The sequence below is a fragment of the Diadema antillarum genome, unplaced genomic scaffold (assembly GCF_040938485.1).
Source record: "Diadema antillarum isolate AM-2024a unplaced genomic scaffold, OU_Dant_1.0 scf00000208, whole genome shotgun sequence".
NCBI classification, from domain to species: Eukaryota; Metazoa; Echinodermata; class Echinoidea; order Diadematoida; family Diadematidae; genus Diadema; species Diadema antillarum.
Genome location: NW_027271097.1, coordinates 710,438 through 723,728, shown reverse-complemented (window position 1 = coordinate 723,728; position 13,291 = coordinate 710,438). Strand labels below are relative to the sequence as shown.

At 38.6% G+C, this 13,291-nt stretch overlaps 1 protein-coding gene across 1 annotated transcript in view; it reads right to left on the bottom strand.

Annotated features, from left to right (window-relative positions):
• Nucleotides 1-389: 389 nt before the first annotated feature.
• LOC139724224 (A disintegrin and metalloproteinase with thrombospondin motifs 1-like) overlaps nt 390-13,291 on the bottom strand; it is a 42,655-nt gene continuing 29,753 nt past the window's right edge. The window contains exons 12-26 of the mRNA XM_071635367.1: nt 13,061-13,156; nt 12,261-12,403; nt 11,463-11,526; nt 10,099-10,210; nt 9,326-9,607; nt 8,619-8,696; nt 8,067-8,190; nt 6,827-7,029; nt 6,019-6,148; nt 5,321-5,531; nt 4,187-4,409; nt 3,314-3,460; nt 2,444-2,617; nt 1,347-1,540; nt 390-548 (exon numbers count right to left, since the gene is read on the bottom strand). Of these exons, the coding sequence (XP_071491468.1) occupies nt 390-548; nt 1,347-1,540; nt 2,444-2,617; nt 3,314-3,460; nt 4,187-4,409; nt 5,321-5,531; nt 6,019-6,148; nt 6,827-7,029; nt 8,067-8,190; nt 8,619-8,696; nt 9,326-9,607; nt 10,099-10,210; nt 11,463-11,526; nt 12,261-12,403; nt 13,061-13,156 (2,340 nt within the window). The remainder of the gene's footprint in view (nt 549-1,346; nt 1,541-2,443; nt 2,618-3,313; nt 3,461-4,186; nt 4,410-5,320; nt 5,532-6,018; nt 6,149-6,826; nt 7,030-8,066; nt 8,191-8,618; nt 8,697-9,325; nt 9,608-10,098; nt 10,211-11,462; nt 11,527-12,260; nt 12,404-13,060; nt 13,157-13,291) is intronic.

Sequence of the window (13,291 nt, the reverse complement as noted above, 5' to 3'; positions counted from 1 at the left end):
TCTAAAAGTATCAAATCTGACTTATAACATGCATAACTATATTCCTTTGTCAGCAATTTCGATGCAAGATAAGAGTCCCCATCAGACATGCATAGAAAAGTGTGTCTGTAGCATGTGTAAAACTCTTTCACATTCCAAAGGTAATTATAGGAAACGCGCTTATAGCCATCAAAATAGTGTCGATAGATAAAATATTTCATGGATTAAAAATTCACATAAATAGGACTATGCAAGGTGTGTCAGATTTCGTAGAGTGTTTGCCGTGTGCATGAATTAAATGTTCACTCGCGATGGATCCAGATGATTCCAGTTTGGAGCCAGCGATAACACATGCACATCACTTCGTCAGACAACATCGGCTGAGCTGTCCATTATTAAGAGAGCCAGGTTCAATCAACAAAGGTGTACGTGGCTGAGAAACCGAGCGAGGAATAAACCGAGTCACTGAAGAAGGATATCCGTAACCGGTTTCCAAATGACACATAGCCGAAGGGAGCATGCTGCCCGCAGTATATGCTGCTGTAGTATCGTTGATCCATATCCTTGACCTTGGTCGGATATCACAGAGGAAAAAAATGGTTATTGTTGATGATTATTCATGCATAAACATGTCTTCAATGAAAGAAAGTTTGGCAAACTGACACATTACTTGAAAACTCAGAGTCTGAAGAATTTAAAGTTACCAAAATCATGACCATGAAATGCGGGAAATTCAAGACTTATGTGATTTCCAGTTTAATGGGGAAACTCATGCACAAATTTAGTTGCAATCACCTTCCAATAACATTATCAAAAATGTTTGCTAAAAGCATTTTTGTTCATATATGATTATCCAACAAGACAGTCTAATTCACTTCATTTACCTTGAAACAGGATGTTGTCTGCCTACAAACTGTTCATATTCATCGGGCCTACTACAGGTTGTGCTTTTAATAGGCGCTTCCCCACTTTTGTCCTTATCAAAAATTTGCATTTCATTTTGATGCTTAATTAACCGTTATATCTTTTACGTCACGAACAAAATACAATTGTACCATATACTGTGAAAATCACTGTAAATCAATTTTTGTTTGCTTTTTGTTTTCGTGAACACAAAGTTGAAATGAATTCAATTCGCATGAAACCAAATCGAGATCAGAAAATCAATGTTCTAGTACTCACCCTGGCTTTTGTTCTACTGGGCATGGTATATAGATAAATGAATATATTCTATACATCATATTCAGTTCGTTTCTATGTTCGTTTATGTATGTTAGCAACTGCATGACGTGTTGGAGAATCATTAACAAAAGAAATGAAGAAAAAGAAAATTAAACTAATATTAGAGGGAAATGATTAGCACCCACCTGCACATGGTCTCGTACGGTCGAACACGATATTGCATCATCCACGTGTAAATCGAATTCATCGAAATACAAGTTTATCCTGTTCTGGGGTGGGGCGATGATATAGAACACACACTCCTGGCTTGGTGGGTAATATGACGGGTAGTTTGGGCTTGTCACCACCCCTGATGATTGCAGGTGTAGTTGGTCACAACCTGGTGAAAAAAAGAAAAGAAGGTTGAAATATTTTTTTCTTCTTTATAGATATAATAACAAAAATATGCTAAAATCTAATCACAGAAATTGTAACACTTGAATTGCTGACAATAGTACTGAATTCACGACGGTGATGACAATCTTGATAATTGCGATAGTTGGAAAAGCAACTAGAAAAAATAAAATAAGGAATTCTACTTCTCCTACCTCTCCTCCTCCTGCTGGTACTACTACTCCCATTCTACTACTACTACTACCATCATCATCAATACTACTACTACCTCTTCTGCTGCTGCTACTACTACAAACTACGTTGTTTGGAAGCACTGCTGATTGGACCTTACAATGTAAAATTTCTTGAAATGAAAAACCAAGAATACATGAACACAGAACAACATGGAACCTTTAAACAATCTTAATTATATGCAAGCCTTTCTGGGTTGTGTATACCTGTGTACTTGTTTCAAAAGAAAATGTTGCCCCTTTCTCCTCTCCCCCCCCCCCTCACCCTATTACCCCTTCTTTCAAAAATCTATTCCATTTTCTTCATGAAATTGATTTCACGAAGTACGAAACTGATTACCTGAAAGTGAATTTGAATGCAGAAGTACGGAATGCAGTGCTCGCATTTGGAAATAAGGCTCATGCATGAATTTGATTTGAAATTTGAAACGAAATAGAGCTGCCATAAAAGAAACTAATCGCTCGGATTCTGAAATTGAATGTCCGAATATTTTCGCGTGGATGCGCTGTGTTAATTTGAATGCACATTCATGAATTGGAATGATACAAGTATGAAATTGACCTAGAAATCTATAGTATTAGTATTATATAGTATTCATGAAACTAACACTTACTTCCATTGTTATCATGATCAATGTTACTATAGGCCTACTACTAACCGGAATACGGCACCACGGACTGGATGAATTGGTAGGACAGCGAGTAGCCCCTGTCCTCACCGTTGGTCAACAGGTCAAACTGGACAATGTTACTCGATGAGGTCCAGTTGAAGTTGGTAAAGAAGCTACAGGCGCTGTACACGTTCTCGCCATCTTTAACGCGGAATGAATCACCTGCGAAAAGAGAACACAGCCATGTCACATCCCAAATCAATGGATTGGTAGACCTGTTTTGAATCAATCTAAATCTTGCTCTAAGTATGGTATTCGGCATCAGCAAAGATTTTGTTGTCAAATAATGAACGTGACTTCCTCTTGACTTCGCGATTACACTATAGGAAATCAAATTATTCAGAAGTATTCCATTAACCTAAAAGATGAAGAAATTCCATTTCTAACATAATTGCCCTGTAGAGCTGCTCTTCCCGTATTTATCATCAGTAAGCAATAAATATGATTCAAAGTCTGTAAGTTACTTTCTATAGAGGTCTTACGGTTCATTCATAACGTCAAGTCGATAACTTCGATTCTTAAGTCAAGTAGGACCCACTCTGTTCTTATGTCAAAATGGAGCGCATTGTCAAGCACACTGATCGTCAATATCTGGACATTGTGTTCTTTTTATTTGTATACAAAGTTATTATTTTCTAGTTTCACTCCACTGATTTCTCATCAGTTGTCAAATGGATCGCATTTGCATGCCTCCCATAGTGTTTCTGCTCTTGCTGTAGTTATGTGTGCTTGCTGCATAAAAAAAGAGAATTTGTATCATCTTTAAAATAAGTTGTTTTCTTTTATAAAGACAATCAGCTAGGGCATCAATATCCGACAAATTTTAACTTGAATTGCTCATTGCTGACGAGCACTTACCCAAGGGACAAATGACCTTGACGACTTTGAAAGTGACAGAAATCACGTGACCAAGCGGTGCCACAATGACAATGCTGGTTAGAGCGCTCCCTGTAGAACCGACTCTGTCAATGGTACCTTCTGCCTCCGTCGTTAGGAAGTTGCCATCTGCATTCAGAGTACACAGTGGTAGCGTGTGGGTACGTGGGTCAGAAAGTGGTAAAAACTGAACGAGATTTCGTGTAATATCAAGCAAAGTTCTTCGTTAAGCTCCTTTGTTGCACATGCGCGTCTCATCGTTTCTGCCACTGCATGAATACCAAAATTTTTGTTGTTGTTGTTTACACTAATGTGTCATGCTTATTCTCTGCACATTATCATGACATTTTATGATTACTAATATTTTGACAGCATTGGAACTATCATCAATAGTCCAAAAGAAGTAACCCGGTTATGTTAACAACCAAATATTGCTTGGCTCTTTCAATTACGAAAGACTCCCAGTCGTAAATCATCGTATCATTTATCCTTTGCAAACTCGAATGTTTATGCTTATCACCTGATTCATTCTGGTTATGTTTTGTTGAAAAAAAAAGGAAAGAAAATAAATGAATTGAATTGGTGTGAATAAATGAACAATATGAAATATATAATATAGTATCTAACTTGTTTCATCTATTTCCTGACTGTTTAATTTTATTTATCATTTCTGCACGGTACAAATTAACAAATCACTTCGTAATGACATGTGAATGACGTGAATGAGCATATGTGACTGAATAGGCATGGTTATTGCTCAGTTAAATGAATATTTTAACGTCAAGATAATCATCCAATAAAAACCTTTCTACAGTAATGTAAAGTGTACTATGCTTTTAAGTAAGGTAGTTGTACCTGGAGTAAGAGTAGGGTTCGCTTCAGATGACGGGGCATCCCCGCCAGTGAGAGGCGTTGTCGTCGGACCCGTATGTGTGACGGCTGTTGTCGTGGCAACGCATTCGCACTCCTCCCACGTGGCGGGCTTGGGTTCGGGGCACTGGGAGTCATCCAGCTCAGTGAGGAAATCTTCCCCCGAGCGACATAGAACCAGGCGGGTGCGATTCATGCAGGGCTTACACTGCCGTGAGGGTGATACAGAGGCAGACAGACGGACAGAACAACACGAGAATATGAATGATAGATAGATAGATAGATAGAAAGATAGATAGATAGATAGATAGATAGACAGATAGGTAGATGGATGGATAGATACATAGATAGATAGATAGATAGATAGATAGATCGATAGATAAATAGATAGATAGATAAATAGATAAATAAATAGACATATAGATATATAGGTAGCTGGATGGATAGATGGATAGATACATAGATAAATGGACAGATAGATAGATGGATAGATACATAGATAAATGGATGTATATATATATATATATATATATATATATATATGTATATACATATATATAAAATTATATAGATAGACAGATAGATAGATAGACGTAAAGAGACAGAGAGAGAAGGAAAGAGGGAGAGGAAGGGAATGAAAGAGGAAAGAGGCGGAAAAATGATATATGTGAGAATTAAGTTTAAAGGATCGTATTCAATTATATCCTTACTTAGAAATAATGATAAGAAAACATGATTCATGGTAACTATCAAGATTATAGTCTTCTTTCTCATCTTCTCATAACATGTCGCCTTTGCAATAAAGTTATCATGAATCTTACCAATCTTATCTTTACTACTAGTCTGCTATAAGTTTTTACTAAAATCTTCTTGAGTGAGCAATAAACACATTGCGACTTCTTTATTCCACTCCTTTTTAATTTTGTAATTGCTCTGATTAATTTTCCCTTCCCCTCCTCTTTGTCTTTCCCTTTTTTCTGTTTCGCTATTCTAGTTCTCTTAAAAACATTCTTTTTTCTGTCTGATGCTATTTCTTGTCTCATTTACTCTTCATCTCTTTCCTCCTCCGTTTCAAGAATGTATACTTTATGGAATAAAGGGTTGGCATTGCACTCTTACAGGAGACCATGCACTGAGCACCCATGTTCCAGGGCAATCCGGTAGGCCTGTACATGGTTCGGCAGCACTCGGCTTATCGTCGTCATTGCAAAAAACATCGCTGACCACCCGAACCCCGTCGATACCAAACTGCAGGCACACGACGACACGTGTTCGCACTCCTTCGCCGCAGGTGGCGCTGCACGTACTATTCAAGTCGGCTAAAAACCACCTGTGAATCAAAATAGCGTGTACTCCATTTGAGATTTTGATGTTTTCAGTATGAGGCTCACGATTGCTCAGGCAACTCCATGAAATAAAAAAAACCCGAATGCAAGATCTCACGTTCACCTACAAAATGTCATTAGGGAGCTAGCATTTTTGCCTCAAAAGGTCCTTATTGTTAAAATACTACTCTGCTAGTCATCCTTTTGCTTGATATTTCTATGACATCGTGAAATTGTTCCTTGAAGAGGTACAAAGTAACAATGTAACTGAACAATGGAACTGAATTCAAAACAACAGACACATAATGGGTAAAGTGAGTACTAATAATTATCATTATATCTTGTAAGTTATTAAACAAGGAATGTAAGATATTGGGCGTCACGAAAAGTATGAAGAAAAATTAGTCATTGTTGATTTTTATTCGTATTATTACATAGATTATAAATATCGCCGTTACTATCATATTCACTATCGTTGTTGTCGTTCTTTACCTTGGTGGACAATTATCTAGTTCACAGCTCTCCACAAGAGGAACTGGTCGACTCGCCAAATCACATAGGCTGTCGTCAACGAACAGGACGCTGATCACGTCTACGCATCGCACCACTTCCATTCGAGTTCCTGTTTGAGGAGGAAGACAGTGATTTCAAAGAGCTTATCTCATCCCCCATGGAAGAACAGCGTTGCCATGTTGGCAACGCTGAATATGGGCAATCCACCCGTTTTTATTTTTATACGGAAATAAATACCATATCATACCATACCATCCAAAATCACCCAAAGAAGGCTTCTGCCCAATTCCAATAACAGTTTCTTCTGTCATTGTATACAATGATAAACGACATGGCATGTGAATCACTGCATATTTGTTGTTGTGCAGTTCTGTATCATGCATGCCGTCATCATGAGTACTGTTATCAGAAACAAATATCTAGTAAATGATTGAGTGATAATGATAGGGCAAAAATGAATATGCTCCGTTAGTGAGTAGTATGATGCCGGCGGCACGAATGTACACATTTGAATCTTCCATCCTATGAAAAGAGATTCATGAAATATCAACTTCAATCCTTAAGTAAATGACACATCGTATACAGCGTGCCCACTTGGATAGGGTATAAGTTTAATAACATCAAAGAAAGACACCTCGATAGTGCTTAACCTGAAATACCTGACAATTTCTTCTCTTAATTTCTCACATCATATCATGTCCCGTCACTTTAAATTAAATCAAATCTAAATCATATCATATCCAGAAGAAACTGAACCATATCGGATTAAATCACATGTATTACTAACCGGCACCACACGTCACGCTGCACTCTCCCTCAGACTTGGCCCAGATGTAGAGGTCTGTCTCGGTCGGGGTCGGTGTCGGGGTGGACAACGTGAGCTTGGCGTCGACCTGCACGTAGTACTCGTAGTGAATACTGGAGAAGACGCTGCCAGTACCTTGTGCGAACACCTTGAATTCGATATCATACTCAGTGGGTCCTCTTACTCTATCAGTCAAATGAAACGAAATAAGAAACAAGTATACAAAACTGACCCAGTAGATTGATAAATGAATATCCGTTAAAACTTGCATCTAAGACCATTGCAATTCTCTTCTTTGTCTAGTATTCTCATATTCTGGGGCTCTAATGTAATATTGCACCATTCCATGTACATCGACGTATAAAACAGCGATTATTCCGTGCTTGAATAAAAGACATGATGAAAATCATGGACATACATACTCAGGTTGGACTCGAACCAACAACCTCCTAATTGCTAGACAGGTCTCATATCCATCAGACTATATCGCGCTTCCGCCCGATAACCTGTGATGGTTCGAATCCAATTTTAGTATTATTATGCCCATGATTTTTATCATGGTTACTACTAAAACACTGAATAATCGGTGTTTATTTATGTCGATGAACGGCAATTTGTCAATCAGTTCCAATTAAGAACAACTCGGTGCAAGAATGATTGATTTAAATAAAGTCGTGTCAGTAAATTACATCATTTATTCATAATGGGTCGAAGCATTCTACGCAATCAATTTAATCAAAACACACATCATTTTCGATCTATGTTTGTTTATTTCATTTTACCATCTGAGAAGAAGATGGCTGGATAGCCCATAATACAGCTGCACTAGCTGGTCTTCCATGGGGTCCAGTTGGGTGTGAGGTGGGACCACTTCACCGGGTTAAACACCCTGCTCTTTGCGATGAATGAATGAAGCGGGGTGTTTTTTTTTTCACATGCATGAGTTGTGACTCTCTCACACGCGAGACCTCTATTTTATGTCCTATCCGAAGGACATCCGAGAGTTTTGCCTCTTATAGTAGAGGGGACGGCATGATTACACACAACATCGCTCAGTTAGACTCATGAATCGAACCCGAGTCTTATGGATCTGGATGCTGACGTGCTACCGACTGAGCCAAATCACCGAAAGGAAGTAGTGAGCGGTGTTTTAGCATAGCGCTAAAGACAACAGTGAGATTGTCTTCTTGCTTCTTTTCTTTCTATTCTTGTCATGACTTACTCTATCTTCTCTAGTCCAGCTGACGTGGTATAGTAGACAGTGGTATTCTGATCCCGGTACTCTCCGTCCAATGACCGGGTCTGACTCTCACCTCCTACCACCAGCTGACCGTTGATAGTCACCCCTACGTGTGAGATGGGTAAAGATGGATTCATACACAGTATGATTATGCAAACTGGGCATTATGTGAACAAATATATGTAAATATATAATGTATAATTATAAATGTGATGTGGATAAACACAATGTCAAGTATGAATGAATGCTTCTTTGTCTTTGGATGCGGGTGTGTACTATCTCCTGACTATATTCATCAGATGTTTCACTTTTCGCAAGCATTAACACAGTTTTCCGATGTGATGTCAGTACTCACACGCAGTATTATGACGTGGAGAGCGATAGATATAGATAGATATATATAGATAGATAGATAGATAGATAGATAGATAGATAGATAGATAGATAGATAGATAGAAAGATAGATAGATAGATAGATAGATAGATAGATAGATAGATAGATAGATAGATAGAGGGCGGGGGGGGGGTACTTACACATAAAGGTGGCGTTGTTCGAGTTGGCAACCGTGATCGACGTTACACCAGCTGGGATCGTTAGAAACGGAGAAAATTCTGGGAGTCAAGAAAAAGAGAAAAGTTTTAACACAAAATAAATGAGAGAACAATGAATACAAAGAATAATAGATTGTTAAATAGGGAAAATAAACACTCAACACGGATAGACATGATGCTCGAATGTCGTAATTTGTAAATTTCGGTTACACGAAATATGAGAATATCACTACAGCTAACGCATTTAGCCATCAACTAAAGACTCAAAACTACGTTCGTTGGTTTTGTTTCTTTGGCCTCTACTGGATACATCCTTGTGTGGGTTTTTTTTTCTTCTCGTCATCATGTCGCGAAAATGCGATCGGCTGGTACAAGTCTGTATTTGAGTCTATTCAGCGTCATTTTGCTAGTCTTTAAGGGTATAATTGAGAACATAATGCGTTATGTTGTATACAACCTTTAACACGACATTGTTGCCTTCACTACTGTGCTGTACAACTCAATGAAAATTTCGGTCAACATGTTTTTCTGTCATTTTAACCTGTAAATTCTCTCTTTCTAGACAAACGCCAGACAAATTAATCAAGATGCCTTTCCTCCCCATTGTCATATATATCAAAAGTTTAAATTCAATATACATATATCAATATAAATATATATATATCAAAAGTTAAAATTCAATAGCATACGTTGGTCAGCCAGATTGATGTGGAGGGAGGCGGACACCAAGCGGCACGTAGACGAGTCTCCCCCACACACACCGCACGGATCCAGCGCCACGCCCGAGTACTGGTAGCCGTCACAACCAAACGCCCTGCAGGTGCCCTGCACGCACACCCGCGTCTCGCCGTAGTCAACGGAGCAGCGCGTACCGTCAACGAACTTGTCCCCCCGCCGTTCGACAATGCGTAGACTTTGGTCGACGTCGGCAACGACTTCCGCCTGACACCACATCTCGCACAGCTGATCACCTGTCGATGTTTCATGTGTTTGTTGTTGTTTGGTAGTTGGAGTAATATGTGAGGGGGAATTCCATTGTCAGTTTAAATGTCCACATGTAACACAGTGCATAATTGTTAACAGTAAATAACAATAACAATATCTGAAATAAACAAATAGGCAAAGATCTGCACTATTTCAATTTACGATGTTGCTCCTTTTCATCTTATACATCAATAGTAGCGCTCCTTGCCTAGGTTCGAGACATATCTTAAGATATACGTTTGGTACAATCAGCTCCCGCAATGGATGGGTTAAAAGAAAATGAGAAGTTATATAGTTCAAACGGGCTAAACTGTATGGTTTATGAGCCCGAACCGTTGCTAGGCTATTCGGCATGAGAAAAAAAAAAGTACACAGACAATATATAGGATAAGAAGCCATTCCTAAATGATATGATTATCGTTCCAACTTCCCCTGTTTAATGAGCGACCTTCAAACTTTGATGTGGATGTTTCCATACCTTCCGAGTTCTCGTTGTAAGCTTTCCATTCAAGGTTTTCCCCGGTAGAGGGCTCACTACTCGTCATGCCGCACTGTTCGTCTCTGAACTCACTCTGAGTTGACTCACACTCCTGCAACATGTGATAAAAACCCAACAACACAAACACACACAAAAGAAATTATAATGGTGACCTTGAAAATGATGCTGAATAGTTCGATATTAGTAGTGAGAACATGAGATCATCTCAATTATTACTTAGTCTACTTTTCTTCCATCAAGTTCATTGTTACTCGAATCTTAAAAGTAGTCATACCGCTGCTGTTAGAACTACTACTCGTATGTTACTCCTGCAGGTAGTGTTCACAATAAGCACTACAACCATCGTTACTACCGGTGCTACTATTGTTACTCTTAATAGAATTTTTGACTATACTCATTTCTTCTTTTACCACTCTATATACTACTACTACTACTACTACTACTACTACTACTACTACTACTACTAGTAGTAGTAGTAGTAGTAGTAGTAGTAGTAGTAGTAGCAGTAGTAGTGCTAGTACTAGTACTATTGCTTTTACTACTAATATAATTCAACGACCACTACTGCTGTCACTACTTCTATATGAGGTTTTTCATAGCCGTGGCTATACTTCGCCGTATGTAAATTGTGCTTTCGTCCTTTAGGAAGTTGAATTTTATAAAAAGAATTATTTCATATGAATATTTTGATGAAAACAGAATGATTGACCGTTTACTCGTCCCTACACCGATAGGTAAAAGATCAGATTGAATCTTGCAAAGAGTGGTACGTAAAAGAAGGAACCTCTCTAGGATCCTATACAGTATGTCCCAATAAAAATACAATCAAATTTTCGCATTGATAACACCCAGTATGATTAAACTGTCTAAATTCTACCTCAGTCTTAAAATATAACATCTTCGCTCTATTTTGCAGAAAACCCCATTCAATTTGGTTAAGCGGATACTGAGAAATGTGGATTGTTGTAAAGCATGTCATGAGTCTGATTCTTCCAAGTTAAGCACTTTGATGCTCTTGTGTGTGAATACAATAGACAGAAAATGGAGGGAAGAGATTCTTGACATCATCTACAAAATTCCTCATTTCTCTTTGGCCACTGAAGCAAATCGAATGGGGTTTTCTGTAAGATGTGGGCAATGAGTTATAGTTTCATACCCTGAATTTGTATTTTGATTGATTCACTATTTTTGAAGATATCATTGCGGAAGGTCCCGTTGTAATGTTTTGTCTTGTTTTTTGTTTTGTTTTGTTGTTTGTTTGTTTGTTTTGTTTTGTTTTGTTTTTTTGTTGTTGTTTTTTTTTTTTTTTTGGGGGGGGACATACAGTAGATCGAGGGCCCTACCTGCGTGTTACACATTTCTGCCACAATGCTGTCTCCTTCACAACCAGCGCCGCCATTTTGTGGTCTAGGTTAAAAAGCAAACAAACAAACGAATGATAGGGATAAACATAATATGAGGTGGAATTCCATTGCATTTCATTCCATTGGGTATAGCACATACATTTTCTACATATGGCTCGTTTTATATCATGTGGCAGTCACACGGCTGCCGAGTTTACATGCTTTTCTATCTTTTTTTTTTTTCTTTCGCCTTTTTATCATACAAATTATGAGTTGTACATACAATTGTCCTATCTACTAGGGAAATGTTTTGTCTCAAAATATGTTTATATTGGTACTTAACAAGATAACAATGTTTGCAAGCTGATATATTGCAATATGCATCATAACCATAAAACCGTTCTAAGTTCTTAAATAAGATTATGCTGCGATATTGCTGCGAATGCAGTTTGTTATCGCTGTCTTTCCTCCACACTTGTATCTACGAATCCTGCCTATACGACCATTGTACGAACGACTATGTAGAAAACTATGCATTTGGAAGATTTCCCTCCGAGATGTCCAGATGACAAAAAACTTCCGAATCATTTAGTGCACATTACATGGGTATGATATATTCTGAAATGCTTGCGAAGCTTTGAAATGTCCAACGTTGAAAACAATGAGTATTACATAATATCTATAAGGCCTATTCATAAGGCAACAGGAAAATGAAATGCAACGATTATAATCGCTATGCCTCAGTTGCATAATGTGATCGAGACTCGTTATCACAAATCCTTGAATCTAAGCGCTTACATTGGGTTCGTGCAGTAGCGGTGTCTGAGGCGAACTCCTCCCCCGCAGGTCCGGGAGCAAGCCCCCCACGAGCCATCCCACGCCGACCAGCCCCCATCTATTACCATGGCTGGCTTCTCCACACACGCTCCTTCGATACACCACTGGGGAAGTGTGGAGAGAAATAGAGATAATGACCACAAAATAGGGTTGCTCCTGGTATCACAGAAGAAACCAATAGGCTTGCTGAGAAATTGGGCTAATTTTACGTGCGTCATCTGTTTTATAAACATCTCTTATATCTCTACACCCTTGTATAGATACATATTAACAAAGATATCTATCATTTTAGTGTGTTATATTTGTAACATCTACTGAAGATGGTTTCATATCAATCTGAGGCCACTTCCCGATATACGTCATACAAAGACGATACAATGACGGTAAGCATTATTTTTTTTTTATGTAGCTTCATTTCAGCTCTTATTTCGGAAATCAGCACGACGAAACATAAAACATCATAACTCAGAACATGACATAAATCTAAATGGAAAGAGATAATATGTAAAATGTGTTCTGACATACAGGGTGTATGTCTTACCCTACACATCGGAAACACTATTACTTCATTTATACTATATAGAAGACTCTGAAACCAACCCGATAGTTTGGTACCTGACCTCAATTTCCGTACTTTATCTGTTTACACTAAGCTGAAAGGCTGCTTGAGGCTGCCTAAAGAGGTTTCAGAACCCACTTTTTGCTCAGTGTGAATGGAGAGTACATTGTACCTCTGAATCACGAAAATAACGGGATCCTACCTTTCCCGCGCCACAGTTGGTGCCGTCAGCGGAAGCAACACCCGTCCGTGAGCAAAGTCCGTTTGGAAAGCGGCAGTACATCTGAGGACATCTGTCCTGTGTTGCGTCAAACGAAGCAAGTAACATTATGGGGTTTTGTTGAGCCACTCCCCGGGAACTTGGAATTGAACTGGAGTGAATTGAGTTGCGTTCACTCCTTGCAGGTATCTATAGCCTTGTAAGCAAGTAACC